The sequence below is a fragment of the Ostrea edulis genome, chromosome 2 (assembly GCF_947568905.1).
Source record: "Ostrea edulis chromosome 2, xbOstEdul1.1, whole genome shotgun sequence".
Lineage (NCBI taxonomy): Eukaryota > Metazoa > Mollusca > Bivalvia > Ostreida > Ostreidae > Ostrea > Ostrea edulis.
The window spans coordinates 30,911,744-30,931,145 of NC_079165.1; the positions used below are offsets into that span (position 1 = coordinate 30,911,744).

The 19,402-nt window shown below is 34.7% G+C and overlaps 2 protein-coding genes across 3 annotated transcripts in view; one reads left to right on the plus strand and one right to left on the minus strand.

The window, feature by feature from the left end:
* LOC130046392 (DNA polymerase III PolC-type-like) overlaps positions 1-4,472 on the plus strand; it is a 14,596-nt gene extending 10,124 nt beyond the window's left edge. For both annotated transcript variants that reach the window (XM_056153736.1, XM_056153737.1), the window contains exons 2-4: positions 42-234; positions 535-669; positions 1,263-4,472. In XM_056153736.1, coding sequence (XP_056009711.1) covers positions 42-234; positions 535-669; positions 1,263-2,080 — 1,146 coding nt within the window. In that variant the 3' untranslated portion in view covers positions 2,081-4,472. The remainder of the gene's footprint in view (positions 1-41; positions 235-534; positions 670-1,262) is intronic.
* LOC125678412 (caspase-7-like) lies at positions 3,540-19,391 on the minus strand. The gene is made up of 5 exons (XM_048916843.2): positions 19,055-19,391; positions 15,591-15,874; positions 14,981-15,192; positions 10,721-10,841; positions 3,540-7,532 (listed from the first exon to the last, which is right to left on the minus strand). The coding sequence occupies exons 1-5, from the start codon at positions 19,066-19,068 to the stop codon at positions 7,324-7,326; spliced, it is 840 nt and encodes a 279-aa protein (XP_048772800.2). The 5' UTR covers positions 19,069-19,391; the 3' UTR covers positions 3,540-7,323.
* Between the last annotated feature and the right edge of the window lie 11 nt (positions 19,392-19,402).

Sequence of the window (19,402 nt, forward strand, 5' to 3'; positions counted from 1 at the left end):
TCTTGTTCATTCTTATTAAATGTATTTACTCTTACTAACAGGTATTTAAAGAACACGGATTATCCCCTGGTCATCATACACTGAAATATTCGGAGAAGATGGACATGAAAAGACAGAAGAGACAGGAAAGATCAAAGTTGCCTGAAAAGAAGCGCCGTCGATTGGATTTGAAGCAGGAGAGAATTACCCACAAAGGAGCCAACGAAGCAGCTGAAGGAGATACACATCAATCAGGTAAACAATAACTTACAAAGTGTTAGTTTATGAATAAATGTTGAAATTGATTGTTTGATTGATTGGTGTTTTCCGCCACACTCAACAATTTTTCAGTTATATGGTGGCACCCTGTTTTTATTGGTGGAAGAGAGAACCCAGATACAATGTAGCTGGGAAGAGACCACCGACCTTCCGAAAGTAAACTGAGAAACTTTCTCACTTACCGGCGCGAGTGGGATTCGAACCCACGCCGACAGAGGTGAGAGGCCGTGTGATTGTTTGTATATTAGAGATACATGTATATTCATATTTCATTAGAAGTTGGACTTTCTGACCAAGTCGACATCCATACTATTCCTGATGCAGTTCCCAAACCAGGATTCACCAAAGTCGACCACCTGAACAAAGTTCAAGAGAATAGGGTCATTATCGACCTAGAAACTACAGGATTGAGTAAGAAATATAATTGACTTCTACATTTTAGCTCACCTTAGCTGAAATCTCAAGTGAGCTTTTCTGATCGCTTGTTGTCCGTCGTCTGTCAGTCCGTCTGTAAACTTTTTACATTTCCGACTTCTTCTCCAGAACCACCAAGCCATTTTCAACCAAACTTGGCAAAAAGCATCCTTGGGTGAAGGGCATTCAAGTTTGTTCAAATGAAAGACCATGTCCTCCTCAAAGGGGAGATAATCACAAAAATGCAAGAACAGAGTGGGGTCATTTAAAAATGTTCTCAAGAACCACTGGGCCAGAAAAGCTGAATTTTACATGAAAGCTTCCTGACATATTGCAGATTCAAGTTTGTTAAAATCATGGCCCATGGGGGTAGGATGGGGCCATAATAGGGCATCAAAGTTTTACTTGCGAATATATAAGGAAAATCTATAAATATGGGCTCAGGTCAGCGATGTGGTTCATGGGCTCTTTGTTGGAATTTTGAATACTATTACCAATTCTGTATTTAGAGTAAATTACATGTATTTAAATAGTTTATATAAATAATTGTTTTCATAAGTGTTCAATTCAATTTTATGGATCTTTTTCAGTTCAGCCTGGACTAATGCCTCATATCACACAGATTGCTGCACAAGTTATGGATTCTGATGCCGAGTTTTCATGTTATGTTTCACCTAAAGTACCCATCAATGAAAAAGCTGAGCAGATAACTGGTATATCCTGGGATGGTGAACACATGACTGTGCACGGAAAGCAAGTGGCAACTGTATCGATAACAGAAGCACTTTCAAAAATTTTAAAATTTTTGAAGAGCATTAGCAATGTTATTTTAATTGCACACAATGGAAGCGTTTTTGACTTCCGTGTTCTATCCTATGCTATATGTAGAGTAGGAATGATGAATGAATTTTCAAATCATGTTTTAGCATTTGTGGATTCTTTGTCATCATTGCGTTCAAAAGTTCCAAACCTTCGTTCTTATAAGCAAGAATTTCTAGCAGAATATTTCTGTCAAGAATCTTACAATGCTCATGATGCAGTTCATGATGTCAAAATGTTAGCCAAGATTTTGTGTGCAAGTGGCATGACAAAAGTAGATTATGTAAAACATTCTTATGCATCAAATTGTCATTTTTTACAAGAAAAGTTCAATCTTGCCAAGGCCAAAAATATTGGCACCCTACATTGTCTTGTTGCCAGTGGTGTACTCGAATTAGCTACTGCAGAAAATATCGCAGGCTCTGGCCTAAATCTACAACATTTGAAACTTGTTTGGCAGAGAGATGGTGAAGATGGTCTGAGAAATATTTTTACTGCAAAAAATTGTATTGAGAAACCACGTGTTACCAAAGATAAAAAGTTGTTGGGAAATATTATTCCAAAGCTTTGTTCATTTTTTGAACAGTAAATTTGCCATGTTTTATAAGCATGTTTTGTGTTTGACACATGTAAAGTTGATACATTAGCTATTCGGTCTTTAGATGTGAAAAGTAAACTTTATATGATAATGAGCATTTCCTGATGATTCAAGGTCAGGTTGAGGTTAGTGACATGTATCATTGTTTTATCAAGAGTTCCCATGCTTTCATTGTTTGAATGATACATTTTTCATGTCTGTTAATTTTTTTTTCAAATTGGAATTTTGCATCAAAATGTTTCAATGTTAAGATTTTGTAGGGAGGGTGTGTGTGTTCAACATAGCATAATTAAAGTTTTCTATGGTAAATGTCTTTATAATTGTGGTAAACAATTATATAGGGATTGAACTTCATTTGCAGTACATTATTTGTGACAATTTTGCATTTATTTTTTTTAAACAGCGATTTTGTACATTTCACCTTTTTGCATTTGAATTTTTATTTTTCTATTTTTCATGTTTTCTCATAGTCAGACTGTCTTTTTGACGTTAGAAGTGTTTTATAATAATCAAAATTATGCTATAATAATAAAAGAAAACTTTAAATGTCTATTTATTTCTTATTTTATTTCATTATTTAAAAAAAAGTTGTAGCATAATTGAAAAAATGTGGGGAGATAAAAATAATTGATAATATAAGGTGTTTTTGTGGCAAGTTTTCAATGAAAAACATAGATATAGCTTTTACCATCAATTATGGTCATAATAGACACCTTGATTTACATTTTATAAAAATCAGCTTATGTGAGTTGGATACCTTAAAGCTGGTGACGTTTCTAAAGGAGTGAACAAGTCTTGAATTGGACATTTACTGTATCAGACTGTAAAGTTGGCACAAACTTAATCCGTCCTCGTTTTCATTTCGTTATTTATCTTGGGCAACATAAGTGATCCCATCTCCACAAAACATACATAATACATGATCTCTCTAGGAATAAATGTTTAGCTTATATTGTCTGGGGAGCACAGAAGTAGCGCTGCACCATCGCTTCTCGCCGCTGTAACCCCGAGTCCAATCCCCGTGATCAGCAGTGGTTGTATTTGAGAGGATATGGCGGTCACTCGCCCAGGTTTCCCCCGTGTAATCCGGTTTCCTCCCACATAATGACCCCCTAGCACCAACATCTGTGCATCAAAGGACCCGATTGGAAATAAGCTTTCAACCTTTAATGGGTTATCCTTGGTACATGTATGTACATATATTTGTATGTATATACTGAATAAACATTTATCTATTCATTTTTAGAAATACACAATGTAAGCATATACATGTAGTAGTATACAGTATAACCAGTGAGGCAGAAATTATTTGTGCCTCCCATGTTTCTATATCCCCCCATAAAACAAATAAACTAGACATTTGTACCCTATACATGTGTATTGTAATGCAAGATATTTTAAAAAAATTTCAAGTTAGAAGGTCAGCGATTGTATCAAGAAATGCAACACATTGACACAGCATAGATTTATTATCAAGAAAACATTGAATTGGTAAATGTAAATTTAAATACACTTCAGTACATTTTTGCTTATATTACAAAGATTGCATAGTTGTTTAAATATCATCGCTATTTGTAGCAAAAATAATCTTAACAGATTTTCTGCATACTGGTATTGTAAAAATGTTGGAAAACTTCAATCCCTTTGGCAATTTGAAGGGAAATATAGGAAATATGAAAAAATATAGATCACGCATAGAAAAGCAACAAACTGCCTCAGTTGATCTTGTTTACATCACAGCTAGAATAATGAAGAACATCAACATTGATGTCAGCTGTAATATAATGAACCAGTTGATAATCACATGTCTTTATGAGCAACCATGTCAATATATCTTAGGGTCAATGGAATAATTATTTTATATATGCATACATTTATAAACAGGATGACAAATTATCAGTTTTACATGTGTATACAAAATAACACGGTCAATTAGAGTAAAGGACTGGAGGACATTTTAGAAATAAGTTTCATATTTGAAAATGTTATTTCGTGTATTAACAATCTACTCTCATTTTTGTCAGAATTCCAAGTCGCAAAAATAGACATACACTGTACTATATCTATCAAGATTCAAATATGTATTGTTCACTCATGAGGAAATGGCTATCATTATAATTTTAAATGATCTCAAAGGCAAAAACATTGGAAATATAAATATCAAATGAAATCGGCCAAAAAATTGGTCTCATGTGAATAAAGAGAATTAAAAACAAAAAATGAAATTATGAGAAAATATCAAATTTCAGTCCTCTGATTAAGCAAAATGGAAAAAATTTTCTTGAATGAAAGTCAAAATTTAGTATCTCCTATCACAGACTGCAATATTACATTTGTTGTAAACAAGAGGTTTTGGGGTAATATCACTCACCTGAGTCACCATGGCCCTGTTGTTGTGATTTTCAAAAGATTTTTTCCCCAAATCTTTATTCCCATGAAATTTAGATGTCATATTGTGGCTCCAACCTAGTCCAAAAGGGTCACAACATAATCGAACTTGAATTCAAACAACATGGGGATGCCTCACTACCAATATGACCTTGCTATGTTGGAGTAAAGGTAACAGCGTCAAAGATCTTAGTATAAATGAAAGGTCTTGCCATAAGAAATCTATATACAAAACATGAAAGCTCCACCTTTTAAGGATAAATTGAATAGGTTAGGTTTTCTCAAATGCAGGTCGAACTCCAAGGTGAAAAGGGTAAATATGTTGGTGCCATAAAAAGATCTTATCACAAGGAATGCACATAAGAAATATGAGTTCTCGCTCATCATTCAAAAGTTATGAGCAAAGTTGAAGTTTCGTACACAGTCAGAACTAAATAAAAAACAACGCTTGAATTCCAACTTGGGAATATTTGTATTTCGATATGATTTAGTGTGGCCCTGTTATTTGTTTTAATTAATTTCTTGTATATTTCCATCTAGAACTTTGATATCCTATTGTTGCCCCACCCTACCACTGGAGCCCCTGAATTGAACAAACTTGAATTTAACTACCTACAGATGCTTGCATATCTATATGTCTAATCATGGCCCCACTGTTGTTAAGATGAAGATTTTTAAAGACGTTTCCCTATGAATTCTTATACAAAACTTTGATCCTCTATTGTGGCCCCAACCTACCTGTGGGGGTCATGAAATGAATAAACTTGACTCTGCACTACCTGGGAATGCTTGGATATTAATATGACTAATCATGGCCCTGTTGTTCTTAGATGATTTTTTCCTATACACTCCTAAGCAAAAATTTCATCCCCTATTGCAGCCTCAGCCATTTCCAGGGGCCACAATTTGAACAAACTTGAATCTACACTACCTCGGGATGTTTGCATAGTAATATGACTAATCAGGGCCCTGTTCTTTTTGAGGTGATTTTAAAAGATTTTTTCTATATATCCAACATACAACTTTGATCTCCTATAATAGCCTACCCTACCCCCTGGAATCATAATTTGAAACAAACTTGAATCCACATTATTTCAGGAAGCTTTCATGTAAATTTCAACTTTTCTGGCTCAGTGGTTTTTGAGATTTTTAAATGACCCCACCCTATTTTTGCCTTTTCTTGATTATCTCCCCTTGGAAGGGGCATAGCCCTTCATTTGTACAAACATGAATCCCCTTTGTCAAAGGATGATTTGTGCTAAGTTTGATTGAAACTGACACAGTGGTTCTTGAGGAGAAAATTTTTGAAAGATGCCACAAAATTTTCACTAATTCTTAATTATCACTTCAAAAGGATGTGACACTTCCCTTCAACTTTACCCAAGCAAGCTTTGTGGCAAGTTTGGTTGAAATTATCCTGTGGTTCTGTAAGAGAAGTTGAAAATGTTAACAGTTTATGGACAGAAGGACACCAGACAAAAGATGTTTCGAAAAGCTCACTTAGCTTTAAGCTCAGGTGAGCTAAAAAAAATACATATAAAATTTGTTTTACATATAAAAATACATGTATTTCTTTTGGCAAAAGCTCTTTGAATATATAAATTTGATTGTAATACAATGTACTTGAAATTGTTTTGCATGCTGTGAAACTAATTAAATATACCTGATTTACTGTGGAATTATTGGGGGGACTGAATTTTTGTAGGTACTACATTTCTACAAATTTCAAACCACAATGAAATAAACAACTTATATAATGCTTTAACAAACAGGTACCATATCCACGATATTGCAATCAAACTAAACAGTAAAATATCGAAAATCCACAAAAAAACTGTGAAAACTAAAGACTGTGTGCCTTAGCTTTCGAGTACCATTTTGTGATGTTTTATAAAAAAAAAAAAGGAATTGTATGTATTAATGTATTATACCTGAGACATTGTATGCTGTGTGTGCGTGTGTGTATTTCATTATTATTATTATTTTAATATGCCCTGAAACTGATGTTTATTCTTATCTAGCATATTTATGGTATCTTGTGTTTTCATGTTTTATATGTACAATGAGGATAGGTACAGCTTTTAATGTTTTATTTATTTTCTATGTATTATGTGTATAACATTCTGTTGTAAGGTATATATGCATTGTAAAGCACCTTTGAGCGTACATAGTGTATGAAAAGGGTGCTATATAAATATGGTATTATTATTATTATTATAAAAACTAACCTTTATGAATTTTAAAAACTCAAAAGTACATGAATTATTCGCCAAAATGAGAAAAAGTATGATAACTAGTTACTGACAGAAATTCAATACAAATGAGATATACATGTATATGTAGACTACACTGTGAAAATATCATATTTCATAAATTGTCTGAATTTGTAAAAACTTTAGTACTGTATTAAATTATCATATACACTGTAATAAAGTATACAACAATGAATAATACTTTCGATTTATATATCTAATTAACACATTTTTGGCTTTCATTACTCTTGATTTGCCAATGAAACTACCAATGGAGCACCAATGACTTTAAAAGACAAAGGATTTTAACAAAACTCTCAGATTATGCATGAAGGAAATCAAATGGATACACACTAGATACTTCAGGTTAACAGCAGCTCTTTAGAAAAACAAGTCTAAACATTTAGAGACCAGTAAACATTTCATTAATCTTCAGACATAACATCATCATGTATATCATGGACATTTCTGTGGGAAATTCATTGTTGAATTTTTTTTGGAACAACGTAACTAAGAAATGTTTAAAAAAAAAAAAAAGGTTAGCAACTGAACAGTTTTGATTCTCATCAAATGCTCTGCATTAAGTACGCAGATTCAGGAAGGTACAGGTTGATCTAACTTTTTCCCCAGGTATACCTCTTTGGTCAGAAGGGAGGTAACACAAGGTACTGGAAGCGAACTCATGCCCACTTTAACATTGCGTGAGCGGATAATGTGGTTCATCCTGACCAGAAGCTTTTGTATCTCCATGGGATCTTTATCATTCACATATCTGTCCAGACCATCAGTCCATGCTTCAATTGCTGTGCAAAAGAGATTTTGCAAAATACATAAATTTGTTTTTCTGTTACACAAATACTACATTTGAATAATTTCTCTTCAATTCAAAATTACCGCGTTTAATATCAATTTATGTTTTTCAGTGTTTTTTAGATAATGATAAAAAAAGTCAGCAGTTATTCCAAAAAGGCCCATGAGCCACAATGCTAGTCTCTGCAGTTGCACTTTCTTTTTCATTTGTATACATCCACATACTGATCTGTAGAGGTCTCATGCTTGTCTTGATTACAAATTCATTAATTATCATATGCCCTTGTAGACGGGGAATGGCCTCTCATATCATCTAAGGATGCTTTGTGCAAAGTTTGGTTCCCTATACATTCGTATGTAAAACTTTATCCCCTATTGTGGCCCTACCCTAACCGAAGGGGTCATGATTTTTACAAACTTGAATCTCCACTTTGTCAGGAAGCTTTCTCTAAATTTCAGCTTTTCTGCTTAGTGTTCTTGAGAAGAAGATTTTTAAATGACCCCACCCTATTTTTGCATTTTTGTGATTATCTCCCCTTTGAAGGGGACTTGGCCCTTCATTTCAACAAACTTGTATCCCCTTCATCAAAAGATGATTTGTTCTAAGTTTGATTGAAATTGGCCCAGTGGTTCTGGAGAAGATTTTCTTACACATGTACTAGATGAAACCCCACGCAAGCGCTGAAAATCACAGTTGAATAATATTCCATCTTTTTGAATGCGTGTCTGAATTCTTGCACACATGAGAATTCTTACGCACATGAATTGAATGAACGACATCTTTAATTGAATGTGGAACAGTAGAACACTTGATCAGCCCGCCCCCTCCCCCTTTTAGACTCCTAAGTAATAACCATGTATTTTAATATCTTATTATGGTCCCATGAGGATTTGGGATAAAACAGTTACCCCTTGCTTGTTGTAAGAGGTGACTAAATGGGGCGATCCTTTGGATGAGACCACAAAAACAAAGGTCTCATGTCACAGCAGGTGTGGCACAATAAAGATCCCTCCCTGATCAATGGCCATAAGCGCTGAGCATAGGCCTAAATATTGCAGCCCTTCACCAGCAAGGGTGACATCTCCACATGAGTGAAAAATTCTCGAGCGGGACGTTAAACAATATACAATCAATCTTATCATATTTAAATGCTGATGGGCTGTACTGCACACAGTTGTATTAATTGAATAAACTATCACAATTCAAAAGAATATAAGAACATTTTTTGAATAATTGCGTGCATTAGTTATGTTTTATTTATTGATATCATAAACAGTAAATAAAACTTGATTATTAGGAAGTCACTTGGAGCTCCAAATTAAATGTTCCTTATGTAACATAAATGATATATCTCTCCATATTGAAAATTAGATATCTAATGCTTTTACGAATGCAATCGTAATCTGTCATGCCAAATAGTTGACCAAAGACAAAATAAACGGTCATTCATAATTTCAAAATTTGAAACTCAGTATTGCGAATGTGTTTATTATGGTAGTTTTTGTCCAGTGCGACAATCTAAGGGCAAAGTTATGAATACACGGTTTTTCTCGTCAAACGCAATAATCGAAAACATAATGCACTAGATGAATGACACACAGAAAAACTGCTATATTGTAAACAGTGGCCTGATTCCTTGGACATTGTCAGGTAGTGTACAACCTAATTTCAGTAAAATGTTTTAACTTTAAAGTTATAAGGTGCAAACTTCCCAGAACAGTCCCTGACCATTCAATATACCGGTAAAACATATTGGACAGCTTTCGACTTCTTACTTACTCAAGTTCTGTATCATCACAAAACATGTTCAAGCAAACTAAAAACTTTTTTGTGTTTGTACACATCAGTAACTGTTAATAAATCATTACAAAAAGTTGTAACAGTGACTTCTATATTCACGGGAAAAATTAAAAACATCGAAAATATCAGATAGATATCGTATATAAAAATTTTATCGATGTGTCAGATCATCAACTGGTTTCGGGAAGGGGTCCTGTGTTGAATGAGATGTATATAAGTAATAGAATTATAAACCTTCCTAAAATGATAAATATGGGCCTAGTCAAAACTAACATTAAGTATGACTAACATTGTTCTAACACCTACACAATCTTAGTGCTGATCATATTGTAAACTAATCGCAACTTCTTGGCTTGCCAGAAAGGCCCGAGAATGTGCGATTGGTTGTGTGACGTTGCTACGTTCTGGAAATTTCCATAAGACTGATTCAAGACTAAAATCACGGATTGAAGAAACAAACAGGCATATCTTCTTTATTCAACAATTATCAAAACTCATTTCTTCTGTAAGATCAGAATCAAGCATCGATAAACAACGGATTTACTTCAAAACATACATAACATATTATCTTAAGTTGTCATTTTAAAAAAAAAACTGCTTAGATCCACCACTTTATTCTCATTTCTGCTATTTCAGGGTAGTGTATTGAAAACAAAAGTAGATTTTTAATTAATTTTACAATATTTACTAATCAAGTACGATTCTATTATAGCTTACGGATTTCACTTCACATATGGAACAATATTAAAGGTGCAAGCAGTAACTCTGGAGCAGTGTTTCGGAGTTTATTGGCAAAATTTGTTAATATATATCTTAATGTAAAACTTTGATCCCCTATTTTGGCTCCACCCTACCCCTGGGGCCAGGATCTGTAAAAATTTGAATCTACTCTATATCAGGAAGCTTTCAGGTAAATCTCCACTCTTCTGGTCCAGTGGTTCTTGAGAAGAGGATTTTAAAAGATTTTCCTTATATATTCGCATGTGTAACTTTGATCCCCTATTGTGGTCCTAACATACCCCTGGAGGTCATGGTTTTTACAAACTTGAATCTCCACTATGCCAGAAAGCTTTCATGTAAATCTCAGCTTTTCTGGTCCAGTGGTTGTTGAGAAGATTTTTAAATGACCCCACCATATTTTTGCATTTTTGTGATTATGTCCCTTTGAAGGGAACAAGGTCGTTCATTTGATCAAACTAGAATCTCCTTCACTAAAGGATGCTTTGTGCCAAGTTTGGTTGAAATTGGTTCAGTGGTTCTGGAGAAGAAGATGTGAAAAGTTTCGACAACACTGACAGTCAATGGACAAATTTTGATCTGAAAAGCTCACTTGAGCCTTTGGCTCAGGTGAGCTAAAAAAGATGTAGCCATGGTACTAACCATACTGTGTTTCACAATTATAGATGAGGAAGTCTGCTTCCCTAGGAATCTTAATTGGTTTGACCCTTGCAGCTTCGTGATCACCAATATCGTCTGGTGTGTCGGTTGGAACATCCTCTAACTGAAAATGATTTTGTAAATCTTGATCATTTGCTGCTGGAGAATAATCTTTTACTTCAGCAAAACAAACAGACAGCACAAGTCTCTGCGTCTAACTAGTTTCTCTCTCAGCTGACAATAAACAAGCTATCGCTCTCCACCCATTGAATAGATATTTTATTATGTACAGGCTGTCCAGCACCCTTGGACAAAAAATAAGGGCAAATTTTAGGGGTAAAATTTTAAAAAATTAGGGCTAAATTAGAGCTAAAATTAGGAATTTTTAACCAAATTGCGGAAGTTTTAATTATTCAAAAGGACTTACCTTGTCAAATTTGACAATAAAGAAACTCACATGACACACAAATAAGATGTAAGTACAGGAAGGGCGTATTCCAGTGTTCCATGGTCTCAGCTATTATTGGCTATAACCTAAAATCTCAACTCTTTATCACAAAGTCACAACCAATAAACAAGCTTGACACATGGATCCACAGGTCAACTGCCTTTCACTGCATCAGCATTATCTGAATAAGAACTGCAATCTACGTTAATAACACACATTTTGTATGAATGCATTTTGATTTTTCAAGACTGATAAAAAAGTAGGAATTGACATGAAAAATAAGGGCTTTTTTAGGATTTCCCCTTGAATTTTACATTTTTTTAAGGAATTTTAGCAAAACTGAAAAAAATTAGGAATTTTTAGGAATTTTAGGGCCGCTGGACAGCCTGTATGTACCAAAGCAGAATAAATACTCTTCCGACAATGAAGCAAATCATTCCGTCATATATTGGGAACAGTTGCTATAGTTGTGATGTTGAATACGCCACTGGGTTTTGTATTTGACCTCACAATGCCGAATTGCGGGAAAATTGATGCCGCTGTTGAATAGTTTGAAGACTATCATCCCTAGGGCAGATCCTAGCACAGAACCGATCACATGGCAGAGGTACATGTATTTTGGCGAAAATACATGTATAGTCGGCTTATTGTCATCTTTTGATATAGAGAATACACTGAGGTAAAATAATGCTTTAGTTACTCATGTCTGACATTGCAATTACCAATACACATGTACATTATACCATGTATTACCTAAACATGTATACATGCATTTACATTTAATACAAGTACAAGAAAATTTAATGTCAGAATTCCTGCGCAGTTGTGTTAAGTAGGGCCATAGAAATATGTCAGAGGAAAAAAGCATTATAAACAGGTCAATTTTTGACAAATTCTGTACACACAACCCTTTTATACAAAAAAAATATGCATATATGTATAATTAAGTGCATATTGACCTCCAATACATTTTTCACCAGACCGACAGTCTCTACATCAGCTGTATATCACGTGATCAAATATCAAGATAAAATCGTACCGTGTATGTATAAATCGTTCCATTGGCACGATATCCAGATATCAATGCAAGTTGAAGTTAATATAACTTCAAAACATATTAATTTCTTAATTTGAAAAGTGATGGGAGCAAGTTTATCGTGACTTGTAACATGTCTAATTTTTGCATTGAATATGCAAGATGCGGCGATTTTTGCATATACAAAGTTGAATCTAGCCTGAAAAACATGTTTTCTGTTGAAGCCACAACTTGCTCCCCTAACTTTCCTTTTGCACTGAAGTTCACATGTCACATAAATCAAACATCTTTCACTCAAAAACCTCGGGGTATCGTGCCAATGATGAAATTTGTATGTACGGAAACCCTGTTTATGCAAATGAGTTCATTGTGAAAGTCACTATATACGTGCAGATTAGGAGCGATATCAAGATCACAATATAATATAGATATTACTTTAGCATGTATGTTATATAAAGAAGAAATCAAAAAAATTTCAATATCAAAGAGAATTCTGTCAAATGTAACCCATTTGACAGAAACTTTTACACGATTGCGGTTTATTGTTTGACAGCGGTGGTAAATAACGAAAATATATTTTGACATTTCCAACCGCAAAAGGAATGTAGATATGTACGTCATGACCTTCATCATGACGTATTTTTCATTGTGACGTCATGTAATGTGCCAGTGCGGTAAAGTACATTTTTACAGCACTGGTATTTATGAGGAAAGCCTTAACTCAGCCGCGTACAGTGTATGTTGAAATAAATTTATGCTACTCTTAACTGATAAAAATGTTTAAGGAATGAAATTTCATATTGTTTCTAAGAAAAATATTATAAATGAAGAATGACATTTGAAGAACATGTTATATCCTATCTTGAAATTGTCCGATAAGTCATGTACTTGGTCTCTTATCAACACCACGTCACAATTAAAATGTTTTGTGAAATTATTTGTTTCGATCGATTTGTTTGTCTATCATTGTGACGTCATGTAATGTAGATGCCAAAAAGTAGCTCAGTGGTTAAAGCGTTGGGCTGGTGAACCACAGATCTCGAGTTCAAATACCCCAGAGTCTTTTGTTCACATGTGTTGCAATAAGCTTTTTGGAAATCATGTTTTTATCCAATTTTGTGTATTTTTTGCCTTTTTGGCATCTATACTTATTGTATATCATATCTTTTACAATTAAATCAATTCAAACTGATTTAAGAACCTATTTCTGGGTGTAGTGAGTTACCTTAAGGAGATGATCCCTACTGATTTTGAGGTCACATGGTTAAAAGGTCAAGGGTCAAACTGGACAGAAATATACTGTCCATTCAATATTTCGAGAAACCTTTGGTTGACAGACATCAAACTTAGTACACTGGTTCATCAAAATGAGTAGATAACCTGATAAAATGTGTGTTTATATGGTCAAGGGTCAAACTGGAAATAGTAATATATTGTCTCATATTTTAAGAATCATTTGTTTGATTGACACTAAACTTGGTATACTGGTACAGCATATGCAGTAGATGACCCCTATTGATTAGGTCATATGGTCAATTCACATGTAGGAAGATATTGTCTGCTCAATATCTTGAAATGGTTTGGCACTACTGTCAGTTAAATGAAACATGTGTATAACCCTTTTCAATTTGCACCATAGCGGCAGGGCATCTATGTTTTATAAATATTTCTTGTTTTATCACTATAGGCCCCAGTGGAGATCATTATGGGGGGGGGGGGGGGGCTATAAGATGTAAAAGTTTCTGTAGTTTCATTACAGAAGTTGAGTGACTGTTCAATAGATACATGTACTGTACGTAAATCAATGTAGTTCAGCATGAAATTATTCATACATAGGCATCCATCTAAAGTTTTGGTTGTTGTAAAAACATACTTCATGTAAAAGTGATAAAATGTCACTGGTAATTTGAGTCTCACACTGTCTGACGATTGTGACTTGATTTACCGGTCTCACACTGTCTTTACTGACAGCGTAGACTCATTACAGTTAATAATGTAAGTAATTCACTAACAAGTAACATCTCTCTCTCTCTCTTGCAACATGGAGAAAAAGTTTTGACAGACTCATTCAAGCTTTGTGTAAAACATACAAGAATGCTACCAAAGGAACCACCATCTAGCTTGTCTGATTGTGAGGTAGAAATTAAAGGAGGTAATGTATTACCTCAATCTTCCACAATTCAAACAAGCTAGACAGCTATTCCATGCACGTGTACCTATATATTTCATAACTCAACTTCTATTCTACAAAAATATTTGGTGGAGAGTTTTTCTCTTGTGTGTTGTCTCGTGGGGATTCTGTTTAGAACAGGTCCTCAGTACCCCTTGCTTGTCGTAAGAGGCGACTAAATGGGGCGGTCCTTTAGATGAGAGCACAAAAACCGAGGTCCCGTGTCACAGCAGGTGTGGCACGATAAATATCCCTCCCTGCTCATAGGCTGTAAGCGCCGATCCTGCATAGGCCTAAATTTTGCAGCCCTTCACCAGTAATGGTGACGATTCCATATGAGTGAAAATTTCTCAAGAGGGACGTTAAACAATATACAATCAATCTTGTGTGTTGTTACAGGTGTATTGTAGCGTGAACATTGTTAGACAGCAACACTGAAGCTGCAGAAGTTTCTGTTAGACAAAATATAAGCACAAGGAAGTATTCTGAAAAAACATACATCATGACATCAAGAGCACGTTTACATGCTACAGAATTACATCTTGTCAAGTAAAGCTTATGAATTTAATGTACTTCAATACCTGTAACCCACAAAATATTCACATGTACCTGTAACATGAAGATTTTGGGCTTCATAAGGAGACCTTTGCATTTGTCTCCCTTTAGACACTCCTGAAGCTCTGACACAGGGAGCTGCATGCTTGGGGTTTGTTTTTTGGCCGACTGATCGCTATCCGGTATGCAGGTGATCACCCCGTCTTTTCCAAAGGATAAAATCACACAGATGAAACAATAGTAATCTTTGAAGTCCTGTTTGGCCACTTTAAAAAGAAACAAAATTAACTTTGAGCAACACATTTCAGATGTATGTGTATGTTAGTGTATGATTTTTGTATTTGAATCTAGAATATAGAGATACTGGTACAAGAATTTTCACTTTTATTTTGATAATGGAATGGTCAAGAATGGTTTAAATGCTGATTACTAATGGATAACATAAAATAAACCAATATTTTCTATAGACGAAAATTTTATGAGCTCCACTCCTCATATGTTAAGACACAAAGCGTATAATAAGGCTTACTAAATGCGAATATAACTCGATGCTAATAATAACGTTAACACCACTTTTGATTCCCTAATAAATATATAGTCATGAAAAAATCTCGATCCGCGATAAATACTCTTATACATGTATTGTACAAGTAAATTAGTTTACCTTCTTCCAATAATTTAATAATTTCCTTCTTGGTCTTATCCTTTCGAACAAAGCTCTCTGTGCCACCATATATGTCTGTGAAACCCAACTTTTCGAATTTCTCCACCAAGTTTTTAACTTTTTTATCCTCCTCCTTTATACTTTCCATAAATTCCTTTAATCCTCTGGTTTCTTTATCACATGTGCCACAATCCTTGTCTCGCTTACTCTCCTCAATGTGAACTTTGTGATAGACTTGGTTTCTCACTATCAGAACTTTACCACTGAATTTCTGGAGTTCATAACTGTAAAGAATTAGTAAATCAAAGTTCTCAAATATAATCATAATTAATATTTATAATCCCATCAAGGGAAGTTTTACTTTTGTTTCGATTTTTCTGCATTTGTGTGTCTCACTGAGTTGTCTTTGTGTTGTTTGTGTATCACTGTATTGTTTGTGTTGTCATGGTACTGTTTGTGTTGTCATGGTACTGTTTGTGTTACCATGGTACTGTTTGTGTGTCACTACCTTGTATGTCACTGTAATGTGAAGTGAAGATGTATCTTTGCGAATAACAAAGGAAGACTACCTCAGTCAATAGACGCTGTATCTGTCAACATACTGACATATACGTTAGACTGTTACCTGAGGTATTCTGTATAAATCACGGATTTAAAATGTCTGATTTTAATTAGATTCTAGGGTCCTTTGTTTGCTGTTTGAACAATCACGAGCACTATGAGTCTTAAGGTTTGAAGTTTGAAATACTGTGAGGGTATGACATATGGCAAAATATCTGATCAAAATAAGTTTTACTGATTTACATCACTTGATCATTACTATTTATCATGACTTCATAGGACATTTAGGGTTTTTCTTATTTTCAACAAGTTCTGGTTGCAATGTAAGTAAATTTTATGAAATGATATACATGTTTGACATAACCGCTCGCTTGGCCAACATTGCCGCCGAGAAATGCAATCTGAAATACTACACATAAAACTTGGCCGTAAATCATTAAATTTTCTATCAATATGAACAAAACTTTGGTAATATATATATTTATGTACATGAATATGTAGCGGACAGCCGGGTTCGATCGCCGGTGGCCAGTTAGTTCAGTTGGTAGAGCACCTAACTAGAGATTCAGGGGGCCCGGGTTCAAATCCCGGTCTGGTCTATTGCATTTTCTCCCTTCCTGTTACATTTGGTGCCGTAGACCAGCCCCTGGAACTGAACTGACAGGTGAAAATGCCTGCCAGGGGATAAAGATCCTGGGTTGATGTCTTCAGGTGTGAAGACATTTAAGGAGGGAGGAATGTAGCAGTCAGCCAGGTTCGATCGCCGGTGGCCAGTTAGCTCAGTTGGTAGAGCACCTTACTAGAGATTCAGGGGGCCCAGGTTCGAATCCCGGTCTGGTCCGTTGCATTTTCTCCCTTCCTGTTACATTTATATGAGTATAATCTTACACCCTATAAGAGTATACATTTGGTACTTTCTGTGGTATTGTTGGTAATTACTTGGTGTTTTCCCACTTTTCGGTGTTTCCGCGAATCCTAGGCTATGGGTGGAAAATGTTGGAAACAGGAGAGACCTTATCAAAGTTTTCAGTTATGTTCATGTCATGGGGTCTTACAACAAGAAGAACTCTTGGTGCAGGTTTCAATTAATTTTAATTTGTATCCAACATATCTGATACTGCAATCATAAATATGACGATGACCTAAAATGAAAATGAAACATTCACACATACATCTCTCACATATGATAATTTGAGCAACAAATTATTATTAAATAGATTAAAACGATTTAAATGAATTTATTTCTTACCAGTTATGTATCTTTATATCCCGTAAGGAATATATCCGTATAGGGTATCTCGTAGTTAGAATAATCTAACCGTGTCTCAGGACAGGCCCTCACCACAGTTAGAATACCTCCCATATACCCGTAATGTAGCAGAAAATTGCGGAATCGCTCCAAAACGATTTTAAACTTATCAAAGAATAAACGCGTACATTTAAAGTTAAATTTATATACAATTAACCTCATTGGTAATTTGTAAGTCCTTAACACTGTAAAAAATCGTATAATAATATTGTAAACTCAACACTTTGAAATGTCACTTTTCTCGATTCGAACTGACTGCCATTTTACCGGAAACTGCCATCGGAACGCCCTGCTGTTTTCGAAAAACGAACGCTTACCTAATTTGCAAATAAGAACGGCCCACTACCATATAAGGCATTGGTGGAAAAAAACCCGGTTTATACACATGGCGTGGAGACAGAAAGTTGACGATCTGCTGCGTCTTTACCCCTAAGTCTTTCTGTAAAACATCTTTCACAGTTCTGTCAACCTTAACCAATTTAGAAGTAAGACTTTTCTTGTTTCCAGGGTTTTTGGAACATGAAAAAGTTTTTCCACAGCTTATGCAATTGTTGGATTCCATTTTGATTATGAGATCATATAAACCATTAAAAGAAATTAGGAATGTTGATGGCTTCATCCGTACCCGTCATTTTCTGAAGCATCCACTGTTTTCCCATAATTCCTGCATGCCTCAGTGCACTCTGGTTAATTTTCTTTATCAATGAAATCAAATTTCAGCAAAAGTTTATATAGGGAGAATATTACTTCAATCCCATGTTACAATATTTAGTTAACATATATTTCTCGATTTCTAACGTTTATTTCAAACTTTAAATTCATTTTCACGTCAAATAACGAAGTAGTAAAGAGCATAGTAGCATTTTCCGTAAAAGGCTATATCTCCATATTTGGAACGTCATTAATATTCAGTATTTCACGCTGTGCGTATACGCAATGACAAGTTCCGGTAAAATGGAAGGTGTTAGCAGCGAAATTCAAACTCGTGGGTTTACATTCTCAAATTCAACTAATTAAAATGGATTTAACGGCAAGTGGGTCGTTAAGGTAACTTTCCAAATGCATATGAGTGATGTGTTACATAATTTTACCGAAACATGCACTGTGTGCAATTTTCATTTTGCTACATTGCAGGTATATAGGACGCATTCTATCGTTAAATCGGGTCCGTAGGACATTATCATTTTAACGATAGAACATTCTATCTAGGTATCTCGGTGTGAGACTTACTCTGATGTACTGCATTAAAGTCTTGTTAATCTCTAAATTAATCCGTGCTCATCCTTTTATACAAGCTCACACACATGCGCACACTACTACCACTCCCTAAAAAACTTGTTCTGCAACTTCTAATAAAATACTCGCTCTACAAATACCTAACTCGGCAAAACCCTATTCACAAAACAATCACGTGACACCACGTACACAAGAACACAACACGAATACGATGACAAAGCATGAATGAATTAGTAAACAGGTGAATGAATGAATGAAAATGTATTGAACAATCTGAAATGAATAAAATGCATATAACATTTGATATACGCAATTGTCACCCTATGACATTAATATTATATATTTGATTTCAACAAACCTTCTTCCTGCCATTTCCACTAATTACACAAATTTTCTTCTTGTGATTTATATCAAAATCCTTGCAATTTATGACGGTTTTTTGACTTCACACGACTCTTGTGACGTCTTGTCCCTTGGATTCTGAAATTCTCACAGTTCTACTTTCGTTTTCGGGTTACACGAGTTATTGAGGGTACGATTTATCAATGATTTTTCATCGTTGTAAATATTGAATAACATTTAAGAAATCATTTCATGTCTTTGATTTAAAAATATACCGTTAGGCTTACATAATATCAGGATCTAAAACCGGCAAATTAGCTAAAATGATATGAATGACTACGCTTTCTCAACACAACCCAAATAA